Source organism: Protomyctophum parallelum (genome assembly GCF_964188405.1).
Source record: "Protomyctophum parallelum genome assembly, chromosome: 19".
Lineage (NCBI taxonomy): Eukaryota > Metazoa > Chordata > Actinopteri > Myctophiformes > Myctophidae > Protomyctophum > Protomyctophum parallelum.
In genome coordinates this window covers 19,210,391-19,235,280 of record NC_139717.1, presented here as the reverse complement: position 1 = coordinate 19,235,280, position 24,890 = coordinate 19,210,391, and the positions used below count along the sequence as shown (strand labels likewise).

At 44.2% G+C, this 24,890-nt stretch overlaps 3 protein-coding genes across 3 annotated transcripts in view; all 3 read right to left on the bottom strand.

Annotated features, from left to right (window-relative positions):
- Positions 1-1,084: 1,084 nt before the first annotated feature.
- On the bottom strand, positions 1,085-5,786 carry LOC310876817 (ankyrin repeat and SOCS box protein 2-like). The gene is made up of 9 exons (XM_083790471.1): positions 5,748-5,786; positions 4,883-5,251; positions 4,530-4,696; positions 4,258-4,413; positions 3,404-3,649; positions 3,093-3,264; positions 2,431-2,968; positions 1,556-1,709; positions 1,085-1,260 (listed from the first exon to the last, which is right to left on the bottom strand). The coding sequence occupies exons 2-9, from the start codon at positions 5,248-5,250 to the stop codon at positions 1,103-1,105; spliced, it is 1,959 nt and encodes a 652-aa protein (XP_083646597.1). The 5' UTR covers position 5,251; positions 5,748-5,786; the 3' UTR covers positions 1,085-1,102.
- A 3,360-nt stretch (positions 5,787-9,146) lies between these two features.
- LOC310876477 (ankyrin repeat and SOCS box protein 2-like) lies at positions 9,147-17,859 on the bottom strand. The gene is made up of 9 exons (XM_083790020.1): positions 17,809-17,859; positions 16,099-16,485; positions 14,790-14,956; positions 14,440-14,595; positions 13,765-14,010; positions 12,707-12,878; positions 12,041-12,581; positions 11,016-11,169; positions 9,147-10,862 (listed from the first exon to the last, which is right to left on the bottom strand). The coding sequence occupies exons 2-9, from the start codon at positions 16,476-16,478 to the stop codon at positions 10,708-10,710; spliced, it is 1,971 nt and encodes a 656-aa protein (XP_083646146.1). The 5' UTR covers positions 16,479-16,485; positions 17,809-17,859; the 3' UTR covers positions 9,147-10,707.
- A 974-nt stretch (positions 17,860-18,833) lies between these two features.
- Positions 18,834-24,890, bottom strand: part of LOC310876479 (ankyrin repeat and SOCS box protein 2-like) — an 18,535-nt gene continuing 12,478 nt past the window's right edge. Inside the window, exons 4-9 of the mRNA XM_083790022.1 lie at positions 22,765-22,920; positions 22,216-22,455; positions 21,949-22,120; positions 21,275-21,833; positions 19,900-20,053; positions 18,834-19,698 (exon numbers count right to left, since the gene is read on the bottom strand). Of these exons, the coding sequence (XP_083646148.1) occupies positions 19,544-19,698; positions 19,900-20,053; positions 21,275-21,833; positions 21,949-22,120; positions 22,216-22,455; positions 22,765-22,920 (1,436 nt within the window). The 3' untranslated portion in view covers positions 18,834-19,543. The remainder of the gene's footprint in view (positions 19,699-19,899; positions 20,054-21,274; positions 21,834-21,948; positions 22,121-22,215; positions 22,456-22,764; positions 22,921-24,890) is intronic.

Here is a 24,890-nt window from a genome sequence, read left to right as displayed (position 1 = left end):
AATTATGGGCCTTGATACAAAAAGGGTTGAAAACCACTGTTATAGTGGTTTTCATCATCAAGTGCAATGCTGTGACAGTAGCATAAGGTAGGTTGGATTTGGAATATGTTGTATGGTGGAACACTGGTTACTGGAAAGTTACAATGAAAGTTTGACAGAAATCATCATTTTAAGGGAGACTTTATGTGAAAACATTACACAATGGTACATGTAGCTAAACACACATTCCATACAGAATGTCAGACATGTCAGAACCTATTGTAATGAGAGGAAGACAAATAAATAAAAAGTACACTTTGGCCCAAATGGCAGGAATCAGTCAAAAGTTGGAAAAATGGACAATAACTACAGTAGATTCATTACAGCTCAGAATCAGTGCAAAATATGGCATACTGTACAATATGTATTACAATTCCACAATGTTTTATGTCTCATCATGTCTCATGAGTATACTAGACTCCCCCCCACCCCCCCCCCCCCCCCCCCACACACACACACACACACACACACACACACACACACACACACACACACATGTAATAATAATAATAATAATTATTATTATTATTATGAATTAATAACAACACTTACATTGATTCTCTTTTACAGGGTGTTAAATAACTAATTTACAATATGCCACCATGGATGTGTAAATAAATCTATACATAAAACAACAGAGAATCAGAATCCTGCTTGAATTCACTGTAAACCACTGATCATCCCATCGTCGAGATGCTCTCGTAATATAATGCAGATTTTCTACACTAGGACCTCTAATGCTGTATAAAACCAGCATAAAGGGCCTGTTAGGATAGAAAATCAGCAGTACTAGAGGTCCTGGTAGGATATAAAACGAGGAGCACTTTAAAAATCTAAATTTCCGTACAGTAGGAGCTAGAACAGTGGTGAGAACAGCTGCTGACAAACCGATGCCCCATATTTCTCTATACCAATATGAAGCCCTAGTTCTGAAATTACAATTATATATGTTTTAATCTCTGATTGTTTCCACTTCCACTTTTATCCCATACATGTAATTTTCCCAAGATGTTTCAGTGGGCAGAGATCTTTGAGTGACCAGTGGTTTAATCCATTGGTCTGTTTAAGTGTCCAGGTCCAGTGAACAACATTCATCTTCATAGCAGAGAAACTTGACGAGTCTGGAAGGAAGATCTAAATCCCTGAGGAGCTTTAACCTGCCAGCACCAACCAGATGTCTGATCCTCAGTCTGCACAGCTGCATGAGAGGATGAGGAGGCACTGTAACACACACACACGCACGCATGCACGCACACACACACACACACACGCACGCACGCACGCACGCACGCACGCACACACACACACACACACACACACACACACACACACACACACACACACACACACACACACACACACACACACACACACAGTAGATTTGTAACTAGTTTGCGAAAAAGGCCAAGACCATCTCCAGCCTCACATGGACCTGTCTCTCTCAACTGTCCTACAGTTTGTCTCTGACTCCAACAAACTGTTTCATTGGAGACCAGATAATAAACGTACAGTATACCTGCTTGGATCTTGATTTCGGTCCAGAGTGGAGAAGAGACCAGATGTTCCATCAGTCTGGAACACAGCCTGACGTGGCTGACGTAGTTTAACAGCAGAGAAATGAGAGGTCCCACCAAGTGACTGATGGACGGCTTGGACACAGCCTCGCAGAACTACACAGGATAGAAAACAAACAACTAGACAGGATAGCAAACACAGTGTAAGGCTAACAAGTCGATCTGTACTTGGCCCCTCCCTTTTTTCGTTCTACACCAAATCTCTTGGCTCTGTCATTTCTGCTCACAGCCTCTATGGTCACTATTATGGTGAGGACACTGTAGTTTCTTCCCATCTGCGAATCGGGTGTGAAACTTCGGAGCACTGTGCAAGCTGCAGGATGTCACTTCCATTGACAACTCCCCGATGGATTATGTTCCAACTGGTGTCCTGGACAGTCAGCTGTCCTCCAGAAAAGCATTGCAGCTATAACTTAGTTTATACTTAATACATCTGAAGGTTCAGACCCTTCCTCACCCAAGAGTCTTCCCAGATCCTTATCCAATCCTCCTGATTGGCCTCCTGGCATGCTCACTGAAGCCCCTCTAAATGATCCGTAATGCCACAGCATACCTGGCATTTCCCCCTTCCCTTTTCACGCCCACTAGATAGCAAGTTGACAAATGATAGGTTCATTAATTGTTTACCTGGTGTGCTTGCTTCTTTGAGGCACCAGATTGTTCCCTCAGTACTTAACTTGTGCGACTATTTACCCTGTTGTGTGTTTTTCGTGCTTATAGTTGCTTCTGCTAAATGCTTACATTGTAGTAAGTAATAGTTTGGTGGATTATCACTTTTGTCGTGAATATATAAACGTAAGAGTGGTTTCACCTGGACATCGCATCTCCAGTTCTTCTGCTCTTCACTGTGTGTTTGTGTGGGATGAGGCTTGCTGCCGTAAACGCAGGTGAAACAGGAGCGAGCATTGCAGCCGTGGTCCAGCAGCAGTTTGAACATGGGGAGGTTGTGCATGCTAAGGAGCACCGCAGATGGACACGCAGAGGGCTGGGTGAAGATGGAGGCATTCACGTCAGCTCCATACTTCAGGAGGAGGGACACCATCTCCAAAGATTCTCTCCTGACGGCAACCATCATGGGGTTGAACAGGTCCAGGTTGGGGTTGGCTCCAGCATCCAGCAGCATCTCAGCGGCTTCCAGGTTGCTGTTGTAGACGGAGAAGTAGAGCGCCGTGCTGCGTTTGTCCTCGTATTTCTGGCGTCGCTCTTCAGAAAGCTTGCAGTCGGGGTCGAATCCCGCCTCTAGGAGAAGTTCCATGATGTCATTGCAGTTGCGCTCTGCGGCGATGTGCAGCGGATTGATGCCGCTTTTCATGATTCTCTTCCGGCTGGTGACAGGAATCAGCAGGGACACGATACTGAAGGAACGAAAAGTAGACGTTAAAACAAAGAGAGACTGGTGTTCTTCATTAGGTCTACTGTAAAGCACCTTCATTGTAGAATGTTATTAGTGATTGATTGTATACAGAGAAGTCTTCTGACCTTGAGTGAGAATTCTGCACAGCCACATGGATGGGCAGAAGACCAGACTTGGAGGATCTGTTGACGTCTGCTTTGACAGACAGGAGCACCTCTACGATGGACACATGACCATGCTTGCACGCTTCATAGAGCGGCATTGCACCGTCAGCTGCAACACCGTTAATATCAGCACCTGGACACACAATATAACACAGTCTGACTATCCGCCTGCCCGTCTGTCCAAACTATGATAACCTCTTGTACTGCTAGAAAACCAGCAATACTACAGGTCCTAGTACGATATAAAACCATCAGTACTAGGATGTACCTACCGTGTTTGAGAAGGAAGCGTAGTGTTTCTAATTTCCCACTCTGAGCAGCAGTGGACAGAGGAGTCATGCCGTATTTGCTGGTTGCACCGATTTTGGCTCCGGCTTCGACCAACATCTCGCAGATCTCCACATTGTTCTGAGAAACGGCTGCATGCAGCGGTGTAAAACCCTGGATACATGGAGTGTTTACTGCTGCACCCCAGCTTAACAAAATGTCCACCAGCTCCATATTGTTCCTCTCACATGCTGTGGGGAACAGACATCGTCTGGTAAAAATACAATAGCTTCTGTTGAATTAGGACGTGATTTGATTGCTGAACTACTTGCAGAGGCTATAATGTTTTGAAAATACTGCCTTTCTTCAGAGACAAACATTTACTCAGAACTAAGTCAATATACTATAGTTTATCGTGTATTCCTTCAATAATGATACTTGTCCTAAATGGTACACATATGGTTCTTGTTCTCATTCTACTTTTCTGATTACATAAGGCCTCACTCACACCTAAGACACACAGAAGACAAACTTCAAGTGTCCTGTGTCTTCTGTGTCTGTGACTCCCATTGGAAATGCATTGAGTCGACCATGACACACAGAACACACAGGACACAAGTGTGTCTTGCGTGTGTCTAAGAACCTATATGTGTACCATTGACTTGTTGGCTGTATTGAGTACACAAACATTTACTAGGGGACATGGTAAGATAGAAATCCAGCAGTGGACTATTAGGGGTCATGGCAGGAAAGAAAACCAGCAGGGTTCAATAAAGAACAGCATTGGGAACCACTGAATAGACAACACTGGTAATTCCTGCATTGTGATTAACTGCAGCACAAACTGCAGTGTTTGTACCTTTATTGAGAGGAGTATCTTGATTCTTATTCACAATTTCAAGATCGGCTCCTCTCTCCAGCAGCAGACGGACACAGCTTGCATGCTCCTTATTGACCGCTATCATCAACGCTGTCTGTTCCTTCTCTGTTTTCTTGTTCAACATGCCAGGCTGGGCTGGAATAAACAAGACAAGATTGTCGAACAGAGAGAAGATCACCACCAGAAGAACCATGTCTTCTCTCAAAGTGTTCTTTAGCAGGACAATAAGGAAACATGTGGTTGTGTGTTACCTGTCAGCAGCACTCTGAGGCAGGCCTCCTGGCCATAGGCGGCTGCCTGGTGGATTGACAGCCAGCCAGGCTTACTGGACACCAGGTTGCATCCTGGGACATTAACTAGCTTTCTGACTCTGACAGCATCACCAGTCTTTATCGCTTCCAACAGAGGATCCTCCACCCTAGAAAACAATGTTTCTGGTGTTTCAACTCACTGTGTCTGTGGCAACAGTTATAATGTTTCCATTGCCACTGCAATACACCACATGTGACTGCCACTTGAAGATAAAGCTGTAGGCCTACCAAACCCCATCTTAGGTCAATAAAATCAAAATTACGTCATATTAATTTGTCTGTCAGGCACCTACCGGTCAGCACGCTTTGTGGTCGGAGGATTGGGCGAACTGTAGTTAGCGGTGATTCTGTGAGTTAGTAGGGGGTTTGGCCTAGAGCTGGTGGAGCTTTTGGCCCTAGAGCTGGTGCTGTGATTATGTTGGGTGCCTAGTTGAGTGCTGGTGCTCTGAAGGTATTGGCTGCTGCACTGAGAGACATCTGGATTGGGTGGACATGGAGTTTGTCTGGTGTCTGTGGATGGACTTTTATTGTGGTCTTCACTGCAGAGGCTGCGTTCGATGGCTATCTGGATCAGCTCCTCATCAGACAGGTTGGTGTAGACAGAATAGTCCTCCAACGATGGACCAGAGGTTCCTGGCACAGAAAGGCGAGCCATCGCCATGCTGATAAGGGAGAATAACATTAACAAGACAACACAGAAATAACATGAGGTGTAACTTAAACCCAACCACGAGGCCATGACGAGGTACTTAAAACATTTGTCCATATATGAGTTTTTTGTTAAGAAATGGTGGAAAAATCTAGTTAGCACAACAGATGATTGTGCAGCCTACGGCTCAAGAGTTATACAGTAGGTCAAAATGTTGCCTACTACATATATATTCATCTGCAATGACTCAAATCACAAAATATCACATAATCGCATAATTTCCTTTACAATCTGAGGGCAGTCAACTGTCCTAAGGCATGCACTACAATGATCACTCAATTCTGTATAGGTTTAGACTTTACATTATAACATCCGAAAGATCAGATGCTTCCTCACCTAAATAATTCATAATAATTAGAGTAACCATACTACTTAACCACAATATTGATGTTATTGGAATCATTGTAATATTCATAACTAATCTCAGTATTAATATTAGACGTTCTTACATTTATGATGAAGGTTAATCTCTCTCCTCTCTCTTTGTCAGACTCGCAGACTGTCTCTCTTTCTTTTATAGTTTATTATTAGACCGTCACATGATTTCATATCACTTTATCCAATCCAATCCAAATCCTCTATTCAAAGCATCCCATCATAGGGTACCAATGCCAAGCAACAACTGGTCTGGTCAGCTGCATGCAGTGACCTTGACATCAATTTTAAGAACACAAGAAGTGTATGATGCCACTAAACTAAAAGTAGATATAGCATGTTATGTATGACAGCTATGCCAGGTCATTATTGACATGGAATCAATGGACTCGAGAAGTGGAGGGGGGGGGGGGGGGGGGGGGGTGTATACTGTATATCCATTAGTATTGGGAATTATGATCATGATTTGAAAATTGATAACTGATTAAGTGGTTAGTGGATGATAATCTTAATTTCCCTCAATGTCTAACAATCTACATTTCGCTGATAAGGAAGAATACAAAAGGCATATTATTAATGAAGTATTTATTTGACCATTTGAGATACATGGGGCCAGGCAATGGCATCTTTGTATGAGGAATACATTGAAATGAAAAGTGCCTGTCACATCACATGCAAAAGCAGAGACGTTGCTGTGGCTATCAAGGTGTGTGTGTGTGGGGGGGGCATTTGTTTGGCAGCATGGCATTGATTCGACCTCCCACTAGTTTGACCATTACTAACCTTACTTTAATTTGTTTTAACTACATTTCTTATCCCACGATTTTGCAACCCATTTTTTCACCCAGTATCAACGATCTAATCATGTAATCCTGGGCGCTACACTTCCTCTGCCAACCTAGGGGCTGCATGAGGAGTCCAAGCTGCTTCTTTTCACCTGACAGGGTAGAGTTTCCCCGGCCGGACGTAGCGTGTGGAAGGAGCACGTTATTCCGACCAGTTCCTTTCCCCTCCATCAGGCGCCCCAGGCTGGCCAGGATGATGTAGTTTAGAGACCAGGATTACTGCATGTTTTTTGTGATGGTACTTACCCTAGGGGACACGGGGAGAACATGCAAACTCCACACAGAAAGGCCCTTTTGCCAACCCCACCTCGGGTATGGTGACTGATGACGTGGAGGAGAGAACACGCCCCCAGCGCCCACAACGGGAATCGAACCCAGGACCTACTAGCTGTGAGGCGACAGCCCTACCGACTGTGCCACCATGGCCCTAATTTACATTACTAACCTTACTAACCCTATCTCTAACCCTAACCTAAACATAACCACAAGCACGGGAGAAGCGCATGTTCGCCAACCTTAATGCATGTTCGTTGTTCGCCAACCATAATGCATGTTCGCCAACCTTAATGCATGTTCGCCAACCTTAATGCATGTTCGCCAACCATAATGCATGTTCGCCAACCTTAATGCATGTTCGCCAACCTTAATGCATGTTCGCCAACCATAATGCATGTTCGCCAACCTTAATGCATGTTCGCCAACCATAATGCATGTTCGCCAACCTTAATGCATGTTCGCCAACCATAATGCATGTTCGCCAACCTTAATGCATGTTCGCCAACCATAATGCATGTTCGCCAACCTTAATGCATGTTCGTTGTTCGCCAACCATAATGCATGTTCGCCAACCTTAATGCATGTTCGTTGTTCGCCAACCATAATGCATGTTCGCCAACCTTAATGCATGTTCGCCAACCTTAATGCATGTTCGCCAACCATAATGCATGTTCGCCAACCTTAATGCATGTTCGCCAACCTTAATGCATGTTCGCCAACCTTAATGCATGTTCACCAACCTTGATGCATGTTCGCCAACCTTAATGCATGTTCGCCAACCTTAATGCATGTTCGCCAACCTTAATGCATGTTCGTTGTTCGCCAACCATAATGCATGTTCGCCAACCTTAATGCATGTTCGCCAACCTTAATGCATGTTCGTTGTTCGCCAACCATAATGCATGTTCGCCAACCTTGATGCATGTTCGCCAACCTTAATGCATGTTCGTTGTTCGCCAACCATAATGCATGTTCGCCAACATTAATGCATGTTCGCCAACCTTAATGCATGTTCGTTGTTCGCCAACCTTAATGCATGTTCGTTGTTCGCCAACCTTAATGCATGTTCGCCAACATTAATGCATGTTCGCCAACCTTGATGCATGTTCGCCAACCTTAATGCATGTTCGCCAACCTTAATGCATGTTTGCAAACCTTAATGCATTTTCACCAACCTTAATGCATGTTCGCCAACCCAGGGCGGGAACCCCTTTTGGTGTTTTAAGCATTATGTTATGCTTTAGCTATTGAAAAATAGCAGATCTTCAAGCTCATAGCATGGCACCGAGTGCCGCGCTACGAGCTTGTAGGTCTGCTATTTTTTTTTAATCACGAAAATGTGGCGCAAATCTATGAATAGGCTATATATTCTTTCAGAGCAAACTCATATCTTTGCTTCTGGGGGGTCCCTGGAACAACGTATTTTCTGATGGGGGTCGGCGCCAATTATATAATCTTTGGGGTCCTTGACATGAAATATTGAGCACCACTGATATAGAAACATTTTTTTCAGACAATTGTCAGACAGTTGTTCAGACAATTGTCATGATTTTAATTTCGACATCAAAATCATCTAAATGGGTTAATGCATGTTCACCAACCTTAATGCATGTTCGCTAACCTTAATGCATGTTCGCCAACCTTAATGCATGTTCACCAACCTTAATGCATGTTCACCAACCTTAATGCATGCTGAATTTGATTATTTTTTAACTGTTACGTTTATTTGAAGGTTTTATTTTTTACTACTAGGGGGAGATTTCCTGTTAAAATATGTGTTCCGGCCCAGGCCGTAGCGTAACGGTCTGGGCACCGGACTGGTAATCCAGTCGCAGTGTGCCGCGGGTTCGACTCCCGGACCCGACACGGCCTTTACTGCATGTCATCCCCCCATCTCTCTCCCGTTTCCTGTCAGCCTACTGTCTGTCCCTTCAAAAATCAATAAAAGGCGTAAGCCGCAAAAAAATATCTAAAAAAAAAATATATATATGTGTTCCTGTTAAAACATTTTTATGCTTTATGTGCTGTCCATTATGACACCAAGGTTGTGTCCCAAACCTAATTTTTACTGTCATTAACATCCAGGCCATCCAGAATTTGATATCAGAGGCGTAGCATATTAATTTCTTTTCAGAGGCAGATCGTTGATCCTCACACCTTATGTAAACATGTTTTTCTTATTAGCAGATTTATTCTATTGACCTGTACTTTCGTTGAACTGTACCCATTCTACAAAATATCAATTCAGCATGAACTTGTGGACAAAATGTTATCTAACGACAACAAAATATACAGTACATTTTTGGGTCTAAGTATGGAACAGGAGACTTTGGAAATAATCTTTATGTTGAAAAAGCTGCAATGCTGTAGATTAGCACCCTTAAACAGAAGTAAACATTACACATAGTACATGTAGCTAAACACACATGCCATACAGAACCTCAGAACCAATTGTAATGAGAGGAAGACAAATAAATAAAGTACACTTTGGCCCCAATGTCAGAAATCAGTCAAAACCAGTCCAAACAAATAATGCCAAACATGTACAATACTACAGTAGATTCATTACAGCTCATTATAAGTGCAAAATGTGGCATGCTGTACAATATTTATTACAATTCCACAATGTTTGACCACACACGTATGCACGCAAGCGCGCGCGCGCGCACACACACACACACACACACACACACACACACACACACACACACACACACACACACACACACACACACACACACACACACACACACACACACACAAAATATGGTGTACAAATATGTGATATAGTCAAGTACATCAGAAACACCCAATGTCTGATCTAGGATCTAAGATGTTGCTGATATGAAATCTGACATGGTTTTATCAGATGAAGATACCGATGGTATGATGGTACGATGAACATGAATCTAATAATAACAACAATATGTTAATTACATTGATTTACAGGGAAGTAAGGTATTATGGGTGTATTTAGGGTGTATAGTAAAGAATCCTGCTTGCATTCATTGTAAACCACTGGTGGTCATCCCTGTTCCTCAAGATGTTCTTGTAATATAATGCTGGTTTTACCATCTCCTATCTCCTTACCAGGACCTCTACTACTAGGACTATTAGGAGGTCCTGGTAGGATCTAAAACCAGCAGTTATAGAGGTCCTGGTAGGAGATAAAACCAGCAGTACTAGAGGTCCTGGTAGGAGATATAACCTGCAGTACTATAGGTCCTGGTATAGGAGATAAAACCAGCAGTACTAGAGGTCCTCGTAAGAGGTAAAACCAGCAGTACTAGAGAGATAAAACCAGCAGTACTAGAGGTCCTGGTAGGGCAGAAAACCAGCAGCATTTCCGTTAAGCACCCCTCCTGGGCCTTAAGTGGTGGCGTCCCGCGGCCAAAAGAACCGCCCGCCCCTGGGACTCCTCCATACCCTGTGTGATTTCCGAACAGGCCCGGGGAACCAGGTGCTCCGCCCGTCCCCGAGTGCCCACCCTTAACCTAAATAAATAAAAACTGGTATTTTTGGCGTACTAGTTGTCGGCACCACCATGTGGCACCTTGACGTGACAATTGTTTATAATCTGATAACCGAAAGTATACAAATACAAAACTGAAACTAAGACTAACTAAAAAATGAATGAAAAATAACTAAAACTAATAGCAAAAAAACTAATAAAAACTAGCAAATCCACTCCAGAAACGAATGAAAACTTTGTTTTTATGTCAAAACGAACTAAAACTAAAATGGAAATCCCAAAACTATTACAACCTTGCTGCTTTGAAGACAGATCATATTACTACTACCACCCTAAAGTCTTTTCACTTGTTCTGCAATTAACCTTTGTTTAGTTTTTTTCCCCTGACGTTCCAGTGGGCAGAGATCTTTGAGTGACCAGGGGTTTAATCCATTGGTCTGTTTAAGTGTCCAGGTCCAGTGAACAGTCCACTTCATAGCAAAGAAACTTGATGAGTCTGGAAGGAAGATCTACATCCCTGAGGAGCTTTAACCTGCCAACACCAACCAGATGTCTGATCCTCAGTCTGCACAGCTGCATGAGAGGATGAGGAGGCACTGCAAACACAAGCATGCAGTTATTGGAGAAAATAATATACAGTACTCTCCAGCACCACACCTGATCTACAATCAGATCTGACTGTCTGTCTCTCTCAGCTGTCCTATACTGTCTGTCTCTGCACTGTCTGTTTCAGTGGATAATAAATGTACCTGCTTTGATCTTGATTTCGGTCCAGAGTGGAGAAGAGACCAGATGTTCCATCAGTCTGGAACACAGCCTGACGTGGCTGACGTAGTTTAACAGCAGATAAATGAGAGGTCCCACCAAGTGACTGATGGACGGCTTGGACACAGCCTCACAGAACTACACAGGATATAAAACACACAACTAGACAGGATAGAAAACACACAAAGACAGGGTAGAAAACACACAACTAGACAGGGTAGCTAACACACAACTATAGACAGCCTGGAAACTATGCTGCTGCTGTCCCACTAAGCTCTCTGTTACCTCCCTACAGATCTCAGATTACAACTTGATAACCTTTTAAACATAGTCAAAGTGGCTCTGCCTTCAATGACCTCAATACCCTCATACCTGGCTACCTCATCAAAGTGAGTGACACCCACAGCCACAACACCAGAGGGTAAACAAACATGGGTAAATTGTGTAAACAGGTTTGATGACATCGGAAGGTCCTTCTCACATTGAACCGTGCACGCACAGAATCAATATACCGTATCGTGATTCGTGTCGAGTCTCCGTGTACCACCGATGCACTGCGGGAACGGGCCAGCGCTACTAGCAGCCTGTACAGCCAGCAGCAGCAAGAGGCAACGGCGTGTGCCTGCAGAATATGCCATGCTGCCCATGCCCACTAATACCTATCCAGTCCTGCTGATCCTTATCAGCACAGTTATTTGATATACTGAACCACCAGCTTTTCCTGGACACCGGCCCTTTCCGACCGTGGCATCCCTGGGATGGCACTAAAAGTATTTCTCCCCATGCAGCACTGGGCCAGAGCACTGTTTAAACAGCTCTGGCAAATCAGATCTGGCCATATAAAGGGATTCATTGCTCCAAGTGGGTGGATTATGTGGGCCATAAATGGGCCGGACCAATTTTGATATATATTGTTGACACTCAACCGTTGTTCTCACAATGGAAACAAACATTTGTTTTTGTCTTATATGAAGAGTGAGCTACAGTATAATAGAAATATAAGTCTCACCTGAAGACGGTGCCAGTTCCTCTGCTCTTCACTGTGTGTCTGTGTGGGATGAGGCTTGCTGCCGTAAACGCAGGTGAAACAGGAGCGAGCGTTACAGCCGTGGTCCAGCAGCAGTTTAAGCATGCGGAGGTGGTCCATGCTAAGGAGCACCGCAGAGGGAAACGCAGAGGGCTGGGTGGACATGTAGGCATTCACGTCAGCTCCGTACTTTAGGAGGAGGGACGCCATCTCCATATAACCTCTCCTGATGGCAACCTGCAGGGGGTTGAACAGGTCCAGGTTGGGGTTGGCTCCAGCCTCCAGCAGCATCTCAGCAGCTTCCAGGTTGCTGTTGTAGACGGAGAAGTAGAGCGCAGTGCTGCGCTTGTCTTCGTACTTGTTATGTCGCTCTTCAGAAAGCTGGAAGTCGGGGTCGAATCCCGCCTCTAGGAGAAGTCCCATGATGTCATTGCAGTTGCGCTCTGCAGCGATGTGCAGCGGACTGATGCCGCTTTTCATGATTCTGTTCTGGCTGGTGACGGGAATCAGCAGGGACACGATGCTGAAGGAACAAAAAGTAGACCTTAAAACCACAGGAACACAGAGCCTGGTGTCTTTCATTACTGTAAAGCAACTTCACTGTAGAAGGTTATTAGTGATTGATTGTAACCAGAGAAGTGTTCTGACCGGGAGTGAGAATTCTGCACAGCCACATGGATGGGCAGAAGACCAGACTTGGAGGATCTGCTGACGAGTGCTTTGAGAGACAGGAGCACCTCCACGGTGGACACGTGACCATTCTTACACGCTTCATAGAGCGGCGTTGCACCGTCAGCTGCAGCGCCGTTAATATCAGCACCTGGACACACAATAGAACACAATCTGTCCGTCTATCTGCGCCTGCCTGCCTGTCTGTCCCTCTGTCCAACAACCTATGATAAAACCTCAATCTAGTATTGCTATAGAAAACCATCAGTACTATGGGTCCTAGTAAAATATAAACCCAGCAACAGGCACAATGGCGCAGTCAGTAGCGCTGACAGCTAGAAGGTCCCGGGTTCCTGCCGGGTATGCTGTGGACGCTGGGTGCGTGTTCCATCAGCACTAGGGTATCATGTGCCGAATACTGGACAATTCACCCCAGTGCTTGTCCGTTTTTTTTCCGCATTTTCCCCAGTGAGGGGGATAACTTGTTATTATGCTATTGGCTGTTTGTATTATTTTTGGAAAATATAAAATTATATTCCTATATGGAAAGGCTTTATCATTTTACTTATTATTGACCCTGTAGTATAATAGGTTTTGCCCACTCAAATGTTACCTCGTCAGATAATCCCCACCGCCTACAACAACTTCTGGGAACCGACTTCACTGCAGTAGCCTTTTTTTTTTAAGATATGTTTTTGCGGCTTACGCCTTTTATTGTTTTTTCTTTTAAGGGACAGACAGTAGGCTGACAGGAAACGGGAGAGAGATGGGGGAAGACATGCAGTAAAGGCCGTGTCGGGTTCGGGAGTCGAACCCACGGCACACTGCGACTGGATTACCAGTCGGGTGCCCAGACGGTTACGGAACCGCCTCGGCCACTGCAGTAGCCATTTCATAAATACGTCTGCTGTCGTGAAAGTTTATAGTTAGAGATATTTAAAGTCCAGCTGCCGTCCAGCCTCTCCCACCCCTCACTAGGTAAAATTCCGGGAGGAAAACAGAAAAGGGGTGAGTTGTCCTGTTACCCATGTGCCTACCGTGTTTGAGAAGGAAGCGTAGTGTTTCTAACGCTCCATTCTGAGCAGCAGTGGACAGAGGAGTCATTCCATAGTTGCTGGTTGCACTGATTTTGGCTCCGGCTTTAACCAACATCTCGCAGATCTCCACATTGTTCTGAGAAACAGCTGCATGCAGCGCTGTATACCCATGGATACATCGAGTGTTGACTGCTGCGCCGTACCTTAACAAAAGGGCCACCAGCTCTGCATTGTTCCTCGCACATGCTGGGGATAACAGACATTGTTTTGGTAAACATATATACAATAGCTTCTGTTGATTGCTTTTAGTTGAGTTTTATTTTTATTTTTTTATGTGTTTTTATTTATTTTATGTTCTTATATTCAGTTTTGTTCTCTGCTATTGTTTTATCATTTTAACTACTTGTGTTTTATTGTATTTTATTTTTGTGTCCTGCCCTGTGAAGCACTCTGAGCTGCATTTATGTATGAAAAGTGCTATACAAATAAAGTTTATTATTATTATTATTATTATAGGATAGGAATCCAGCAGTGTTAGAAGCCCTGGTAGGAGAGAAGACCAACAGTAGTAGGCCTAGGTCACAAAGGAACTGCACTGGGAACCACTGACTAAACATAACACTGCTTATTCCTGCATTATCAATGACTAACTGCAGCACAAACTGTGGTCTGTACCTTTATTGAGAGGAGTATCTTGATCCTCATTCACAATTTCAGGATCAGCTCCTCTCTCCAGCAGCAGAGAGACACAGCTTGCACTCTGATCGTTGACCGCTAACATCAACGCTGTCTGTTTCTTCGCTGTTTTCTCGTTCAACATCCCAGGCTGGGCTGGAAGAAACAAGACACACTAAACTAAACAGAGAGAAGATAATACTAATAATAATAATAATAATTATTATTATTATTATTATTATTATTATTATTGTAATAATAATAATAATAATAATAATAATAATCATCCCCAACCATGTCTGCTGGCAAAGTGTTCTTCAGAAGGACAATAACAGGTAACTGTGTGTTACCTGTCAGCAGCACTCTGAGGCAGGCCTCCTGGCCATAGGCGGCTGCCTGATGGATTGACAGCCAGCCAGGCTTACTGGACACCAGGTTGCATCCTGGGACGTTAACTAGCTTTCTGACTCTGTCGGCGTCACCAGTCTTTATCGCTTCCATCAGAGGATCTTTCACCCTAGAAAACAATACACCACATACACTGAAACACCCCATACTGTATCTGCACAGGCGAGTGTTGGGTGTTGGCCATATTGTTGCGACCTAGCCTGAACCAATGAAATAACCATTAAATAGTAGCGTGTAGATCTCAACCAATAAAGGTCTTTGGGGACGCAAAACCTCACTCAAACAGAGACTGCATGTGAGCGAATATAGTCGAGGGTGGACGACGTCGCTGCACGGCACGTCACACTGACTCTTAAATGACTCGACCATGGAATCTCTTGCTCTGGAGAATGGAGATCTTATGATTCTCAAATTGTTTTTTCTCTTCCTTTTTTTATATTCTAATCAGGGGGGCAGTCAGACAGATATTTTGTGAAGCCACCAAGGAAATCGGGATTTCCTGAAAGTTCATATAATGGCCTGTTGTGGCGCCAAAAAAACCCATAGCCCCATAGAAGTCCATGTATTTGGGCCCAACTTCACCTAGACTATATTACCTTAATAAACATGGTCATGAATACTTTCTGCTTCCAGTCACTAGTTTAAAGTCTCATTTCTAATGTCATAATATTCTTTTTGGAAAATTATAGTCCCATTTATAAAAGAAATGACCATAAAATCGCGTATGTTCTGAGGGGCGTGGCTACCGTTACAGTCTATGATCGGGATTCCCCACCCACTCGAGTCAAAATAAAAACCAACGGAGAAGAAGGCGGTAAGTCCCGCCTCGTTCTCTGGGCCAGCCAATGGCCAGCTGGGCCCAAATGGATCTAGAAAGATGGTGATGTACAATTCAAGGACTGACAGGCTTCATTTTACGTTCATGTTAGACCCGCGGAACGCTTTGTATTTTTTACAGTCTATGATTCTAATACAAATATTGATATTGTTACTTTGGATGGGTTAAATGCCGGGGACACATTATTATTTATGTTATTGATTTGGTCTGTGTTACTGGTGTTTCAACTCACTCTGTTTCTGGGGCAACATGTGTAATGTTTCCATTGGCACTGCAATATGCCACATGTGACTGTCGTGTTCACTTGAAGATAAGGCTGTATAGTATACTCCTTCTTCGTTAAATTGTTAGGCTATAGGTTTTGTCAATAAGAACAAATTGACGTCATATTAATTTGTCGGTCAGGCACCTACCGGTCAGCACGAATTGTGGTCGGAGCCGGAGGATTGGGAGAACTGTACTGAGCGGTGATTCTGTGAGTCAGTAGGGGGTTGGGACTAGAGCTGGGGCAGCTTTTGGGCATAGAGCATGTTGGGTGCTGGGCTGAGTGCTGGTGCTCTGAAGGTATTGGGTGGTATTGGGTGGTGTGCTGAGAGACCTCTGCATTGGGTGGACATGGAGTTTGTCTGATATCTGTGGATGGAGTTGTGTTGCCATCGAACGCAGCACTGAAGCTGCGTTCGATGGCTATCTGGATCAGCTCCTCATCAGACAGGTTGGTGTAGAAAGAAAAGTTCTCAAACCCCAACGATGGACCAGAGGCTCCTGCCACAGAATGGCTGGCTGTCTCCATGACGATGCTGATAAGGGAAAATAACAAGACGATACAGAAATAATCACACCCGTGTGAAGTGAGGGGCACTCTTATCATTATAATCATCATACATCATCTCATGAACAACTGAATTTATATGATTGGTTAGCCGATTTTCTCGTCTACATATGACATTTTTCCTTCATTGTCAATGACATTTAATGTTTGTGTTGCCACAAATTTACGTCATAATGAGGGACATTATGACCAAATTTCTCCTTTCATTCTCAATGGCAAATATGAGACGTGTGTGGACAAAAGCTGTATATAGGAGGGGCTCAAAAATCTGAGATTCCTGAGCCATTCCAAACAAATGATGTCCATGCTCAGCTGTCGTCCTGGTCCAGCCATGTGTACCATGTTTAGTTGATCATGTGACGCTCAGCTTATCTGACCGAGTGGCAGTGCAGCTCTGTCAACCCCCACCACAAGGCCATGATGAGGTCCTTAATATTAGACACTAAACCAGGGGTGGGCAACTTTGATGATGGAGAGGGCCACTATATTTCCTCGGAGATAAGCACAAACTTATTTTTTTCTTATTTTTTTCCGTAAATGAATGTCCTACTTTGTGATTCTGCTGAGGGAATCTTGAAAAAACAAGAACGTGGCCACACACGCCATAGCCAATAGCCAATAGCCAATAGCCAGATTCCCTGATGAAGGCTTAACCGCCGAAACGTTGTATTCATTTGTCTCTTAACCTGCTGCGTCCTAATACAGTGTTGGCACTCTACTGCATCTGTTCTATTTCCAGCAAAATGTTAATGTGGAAACTGGAAAACCAAGAGCAGATCAGTATAAAATAAATCAACTCAACTGAGAATCCTGGTCTGAGGTGCTTCACAACACAAGGTCACATCTGTTACACCTTACGGCCAGTACAAAGCACTACGGTCCACTCATAATTCAGACATTATTCATACCGTTAGGTTAGTGTGTCGGGCCAATGTGGTTTAAGAATATATTGGGCCATCGGAATAATGACATTGGTGATGTCCTACAAGGCAATTGAGGGCACGGCACCGCACCGCACCCCTGCACCTTCAGGACATGATCCAACCCCACACACCCCTTGTGTGTGGGGTTGGATCTGTTCGAATAACTACAGTAACCACAGTATTAATGTAAAGTAGCAATAATCAAAACTAACCACAGTATTAATGTTAAATAATTGATACTCAGAGTATAACCCTACTAACCACAATGTTGGTGTTACGTAACCATTGTATTCATAATGACAGAGATAATGCTTATAGTAAACATACTATTCATAACTAACCACAGAATTCATGTTAGATGTCCTTACATTTATAATGCAGATTGTGGTCCTCTCCTGTTGTCCTCCTCTTCTCTGTCAGACTCGCAGACTGTCTCTCTTTCTCTTACTTTATTCTTAGACTGTCACATGATTTCAGACACTTTATCCAACAATATTCATGAAGCACATTTCACTCGCTCCAAAGATTGCAGGTTTACAAATGGGAAGGCTACTGTAAGTGTGTGTCACCCCCCCCCCCCCCTCCTGTCCCATTGTAGGGATGCCATGCAACAACTGGTCAGCTGTTATTGTTTACATCTCAGCGACCTTGACCTTGACTGGGTCAAAAACACAGCCCTGACATATTGACATATTTTCAGAGGAAGATAGGCTGTAACTGTTAATCAGTGGTCATCCCACATGTCTGAAACCAGATATGTCTTCACATATCTGAAAGGGCAGTGATTTAGCCATCCAGGCTTTGCTATCAAATGCGTAGCATAGGCCTAATGTCTCTTGAGAGGCAGATCATTCCTCATCGCACATATCTGAAGCATGATAAGGCTTCACATGTCTGAAACCAGGGCAGTGATTTGGCCATTCAGGCTTTGATATCAAAGGCGTAGCATAGTATATTTTCAGAGGCAGATATTGTGTCACCTATTTTGTTGAGATTCTGAATTCTTATCAAGTGAAACGCTCTGCGCGTCGGTTGGATTTTGAGTATTTGTATATGGAACACTGGCTGCGGGTAAAGTTACGATGAAACTTTTACACAAATCAAATTTAGTTCCATGCAGCCAACCAGGAGACTTTCAAACTAATGTATACAGTAACTCTAAGTGTAAATTAAATAAGGAAGATCTCTTGTTGTCATTCACAGCTTGAGAGACTTCTAGCCAATCTGCAGTCAGCCAAATCAGGCGATTCATGCACTGCATGCCTCTGACACTTGTCATTGTCTTTTCAGAATGCAACAAGCAGCCCACATCCATCTGCATTTTGGCGATGAACGTAAAGTCTCATCGCAAAATGTTACCTTGTATTCAATAAAACATTTTGTTTGCGACAACTTCATCTCTCACTTTATTGAAATGTTTACGTGAAAAGGCTACGAAGCTGTAGTATGATTGGAACCCTTAAAAACCAAAACATTACATAATACATTTAGCAAAACATATGCAATACATTCAAAATGTCAGAACCTAGACTATGTATGTAATGAGAAAAATATAAATCACACCCGTGTGAAGTGAAGGGCGCTCTTATCATCGTACATCATCATGACGTAAATTAGACATGCCTATTTGCTCAGACACTATACGACGTAAAATTCTCCATTCATTGTCAATGGGAATTTAATGTTTGTTTAAGACGAGGTTTGTGGTCGGTAAACAAACGCTGGATGTTTGCGCCTTTCAAAAAATAAATATAGCTGCAAGCAGCCGTATGACAGAGCCAAGCCATAAAAGCATGGACTGGATACTGGAGATGATCTCACTTGTTTTGTTACGCTGATTGGCTGAAGGGGTTGTCTGTCAACGCTGTACTCCCACAGCCAACCATTAGCAGGGTCCAGACTTCAGCACAAAATTAACCAGGCTACGAAAGTCCCAGGAGTGGATCATATAACAATAGGGGCCTTTGACCCTTTGGCTTGGTCCCTAAATAGAAATAGAACAGAAATCAGTCACATAATGCTGCCCAAACTACTTTATTTCCCCAGGCGTTTCAGTAGGCAGAGATCGTTGAGTGACCACCAGTGGTTTAATCCATTTGTCTGTTAAGTGTCCAGGTCCAGTGAACAGTCCACTTCATAGCAGAGAAACTTGACGAGTCTGGAAGGAAGATCTAAATCCCTGAGGAGCTTTAACCTGCCAGCACCAACCAGATGTCTGATCCTCAGTCTGCACAGCTGCATGAGAGGATGAGGAGGCACTGTAACACACGCACGCACACGCGCACATACGCACGCACGCACACACACACACACACACACACACACACACACACACACACACACACACACACACACACACACACACACACACACACACACACACACACGTATGTTATGTCATATGACTCATATCGCTGTAACTAGTTCTTGAAAAAGCCTCTCTCGGCTGTCTAACGTACCTGCTTTTAACTTGACTTCTGTGCAGAGTGGAGAAGAGACCAGATGTTCCATCAGTCTGGAACACAGCCTGACGTGGCTGACGTAGTTTAACAGCAGAGAAATGAGAGGTCCCACCAAGTGATTGATGGACGGCTTGGACACAGCCTCACAGAACTACACAGGATAGAAAACATACAACTATAGATCGGATATAGAAAAAACACACAACTAGACAGCCAGGAAACTATGCTGCTGCTGTCCCACTAACCTCTCTGTTACTATACAGATCTCAGATTACATGCATTCTCTCTCTTCCTCTCTCTCTCTCTCTCTCTCTCTCTCTCTCTCTCTCTCTCTCTCTCTCTCTCTCTCTCTCTCTCTCTCTCTCTCACCTAAACTCATTCACCCTCAAACAATCACTACATGTAACCTGGCCTGCGCTGGCATATTAGTGGTCCAGGCACCTTGGCTGGGAATCCAGCATGTACAGTGTGTCGCAGGTTCGAGGCCCCATCCCGATGTACTTTACTGTGTGTCTTCCCCCCCCCATCTCTCTCCCCATTTCCCTTCTACCTACTGCTGCTACTCTTCTAAGGCAAAAATGCCCAAAAATATCTTTAAAAAGAAAAAGCATAACCTGACCCCTCCTCCTCTCTCTCTTCCTCTATCCACTCCACTCTCCCCTGATTCTTCCCCTGATTAATCTGCAACCTCCTCCTTTCTTTCCACTATTTAACCTGTGTTTGACTGTCAGTGTCCTAGATGTCTTCCAAGCCAGCATGGCTCATTATGCTAGTTTACTATGCCGATAAACGTGGTGTTGGTTAATTATTCTTGTGATATTTGGACAAATGCTAGTTTGTTGACCCAGTGCCCTATAGTTTCTTTGTGGCACTTCATTGTAGCCTGGTTAATAAACCAGACCGAATCAGCCGTTGGCAAAAAGAATTGCCTACCGGCGGATTTCGGTCTGGAGAGGCTCAATTTTACACCCATTTCCTACACACGAGAATGTGTGCGCCCAATAGGGACACGGTATGCAATATGGGCGGGCTTTGGTACAGTGACGTTCAATGCTTGAGACCTTTGACTGACAGTATCTCTGACCAATTGCGTCAAAGAGAAAATGTTTCCCTGGAAATGAAATCCAAGCTGAGCCTCCCCAGACTAATATCCCGCGGATCCGTGCGATATTAGTCTGGTTTATTAACCAGGCTAACTTAATTGTGCTCACTGCACACTTTATGTGACTATTTTTACCCTTTTATTTGCTGCTCGGCATTTCTCGCTCTGCTTACTACGATCCATGACCAATCGAAGAAAACAAAACTGACTGTAAAACAACTCATAATATATGAAGAGTGAGCTTGAATAGAAACATAACAGTGGTCTCACCTGGACACAGCTCCGTGGAGAATCACGGTTCCAGTTCCTCCGCTCTTCACTGTGTGTTTGTGGGGGATGAGGCTTGCTGCCGTAAACGCAGGTGAAACAGGAGCGAGCGTTGCAGCCGTGGTCCAGCAGCAGTTTGAGCATGGGGAGGTGGTCCATGCTAAGGAGCACCGCAGAGGGAAACGCAGAGGGCTGGGTGGAGATGGAGGCGTTCACGTCAGCTCCGTACTTCAGGAGGAGGGACGCCACCCCCAAAGAGCCTTTCTTGATGGCAACGAGAAGGGGCTTGGACAAGTCCAGGTTGGGGTTGGCTCCAGCCTCCAGCAGCATCTCAGTGGCCTCCAGGTTGCTGTTGTAGACGGAGAAGTAGAGCGCCGTGCTGCGCTTGTCCTCGTACTTCTTGCGTCGCTCTTCAGAAAGCTGGCAGTCGGGGTCGAATCCCGCCTCCAGGAGAAGTTCCATGATGTCATTGCAGTTTTGCTCTGCGGAGATGTGTAGCGGACTGATGCCACTTATCATGATTCTGTTCCGGCACGTGACGGGAATCAGCAGAGACACGATGCTGAAGGAACGAAAAGTAGACATTAAAACACAGCAACACAGAGAGCCTGGTGTTTTTCATTACTGTAAAGCACCTTCATTGTAGTGATTGATTGTAAACAGAGAAGTCTTCTGACCGTGCGTAAGCTTTCTGCACAGCCACATGGATGGGCAGAAGACCAGACTTGGTGGATCTGTTGACGTCTGCTTTGAGAGACAGGAGCACCTCCACGATGGACACACGGCCATTCTTACACGCTTCATAGAGCGGCGTTGCACCGTCAGCTGCAGCACCGTTAATATCAGCACCTGGACACACAATATAGAACTTCGTCTGTATGTCTACTAGCAGTAGGCTACTAAAGGTCCTGGTAGGATAGGATACTAGCAGTGATGCCACCTACCATGTTTGAGAAGGAAGCACAGCGCTTCTAACTTTCCACCCTGAGCGGCAATGGACAGAGGAGTCAGAGGAGTCATGCCATGGAGTTTGGCTCCGGCGTCGACCAACATCTCACAGATGTCCACGTTGTTCTGGCGAGCAGCTTCGTGCAGCGCCGTATGTCCATGGATACATGGGGTGTTGACTGCTGCACGATGGTTCAACAAGATGGCCACCAGTTCCGCATTGTTCCTCTCACATGCTGGGGAGAACACACATAAACTTTATAGGCTACCCTTTATCATACAGCTTTTGAATCTGCATGGTACGAAGTCCATCGAAGTCCCTCTGGCAGAATATACAGTATGTGTACATGGACAACATTTAGAAACCTTTATACCTTCATATTTGGGTAACACATTTATTTACAATCCTCTTGAAAGTCCATCCATCCATCCATCCATCCATCCATCCAATCAGCTGTAGGGTCTCTAAGGAACAGCATTGGGAACCACTGAATAGACATACGTAACACTGCTAATTCCTGCATCATCAATGTCATCACTGGCACCTTTATAGAGCGGAGTCTCTCGATCTTCGTTCACAATTTCAGGATTAGCTCCATTCTCCAGCAGCAGACGGACACAGCCTGTGTGCTGTTTTTCCACCGCTAGCATCAATGCTGTCTGTTCCTTCGCCGTTTTCTTGTTCACCATGCCAGGCTGGGCTGGAAGAAACAAGACACAATAAACTAAAGGTCAAATAATACCCCAAAGAGCCATGATGTCTCCTGTCAAAATATCAGTATTACATATTACACCAGTTTTAGCTTCACTATATTGGCTCCGGGTTGTTTTTAGGATTGTTTTAAAATTCTTTACTTGTTTATAAAGCATCGCAACTGTCATCAGAATCACGATCGAGACAACGATCAATGTAAGAAAATGCATTTCAACCTATGAAAAGTAATAAATACAACAATGCACCCATATATGATTCTGAGCGCTGCAGCAGTGGGTGGAGAGTGGGTGGAGGGTGGGTGGGGAGTGGAGAGTGGGTGGAGTGTGGGTGAAGAGTGGAGAGTGGGTGGAGGCACTGGAGGGTGGGTGGGGAGTGGTTCTGGTTATGAAAGCACTGTTCTGTCCAGTGTTGATGTGGGGGAGGTTAGACAGGAAGCGGAGCAGAGGATTGAGTGAAGTCAACACCATATGTCTGCTACTAAAGTCACATCCCAGACGGTAAAAGCGGGCCTCAAATGTGGACCATCAGAGTGGACCGAAGGAGATGAACTATTCTGAGAGATGTCGTCCGATGTCGTGTGTGTGTGTGTGTGTGTGTGTGTGTGTGTGTGTGTGTGTGTGTGTGTGCGTGCATGCGTGCATGCGTGTGTCGTTGCGTGCATGTGTCGTGCCTGCATGCCAGAGAGAGAGAGAGAGAGAGAGAGAGAGAGAGAGAGAGAGAGAGAGAGAGAGAGAGAGAGAGAGAGAGAGAGAGAGCTGAAGTCATCAGGCAGGCCAGGAATGTTCCAACGGCCAATCTCTGCCTGGCAGTTGCTGCAGTCATACAATATAACACAGCCTGCATGTTGTTTTAAAACATTGTATTAATGTTTGTTAGGCCAGACTTAAGTGCCTGTTTATAGTAATCCTCTGTTTTTCATTAAACCTCTGCATTCCTTATCTATCTAGGGATGCCCTTTCCTCTGGCTCCCTCTTCTGGTAAAAGATTCCAATCCATCACCTTGACAATTTCTGACAGTAAAATACTGCACCCCCTCTCAACATCATCACACAATTTACTGTACCTCAAAGCTATGTTGCAGATACTTTGGGATTGTTTTGATTGTTTTGGTTGGGGCTGAGCTGCTGTACTGAGACAATGTTTTGAGAGTTTTCTGGAGAAGATCAGAAGAATATTATATAATATTGTGGTCCGAGAGTCCTGTTAAGAAATCATATGTTTTAGTGATTATTTCTACTTTATTTGAAATTGGTAAATCTGTCTTGGTTGCTGAATGGCTGGTGATTCTTGTGGGCTTAATTGATTTTGTCACGTTCCGTGACATGTATTGTACTTTCATGTGTTCCTTGGTTTTTAGATATTTAGTGTTTTACTTTACTGTTTTCCTGTGATTTTGTAGTTTTGTGTCCCATGTTTCTTATTTCCAGTTAGTGTTGATCTTGCACTGTGTAGCCTACCTTTATTTTGTATATGGTTTTGTGCTTTCCTGTCTTGCAATTGTGTCCTTTTAGTCTTAGCCTATCCCTGTGTTGATTGTCAGTTAGTTCCACCTGTGTCCTGTTACTCCCTGTGTCTATATATACTCCCCTGTTTGTGCAATTCCTTGTTGCATTATTAGTTATTATAGTCACAGTTTTCTTGTCGCTCCTCTATTTGTAGTTTTCGCCTAGTGTTCCTTGTTTCCTAGTGTTTGTTATTTTCCCAGTGCTTCTCGTGTTCCTTGTTTTATGGTGTTAATAAACACTTTGAAAGTTTCCTGACTGTCGTCCTGCATTTGGGTCCTACCCTCTCTGGTCTCGAACCGTGACAGATTTTGATTGTAGTGGTCTGTTACCTTTTTCTTTGCTTTTTATCACTCCATGGATCACTTCATGGTTAGAATCACAGACTGTAAGACTTGGTCATATAGACTTCTTTAGCTGACAGCTGGCGGTATAAGCAAATCAGAGTGAACTT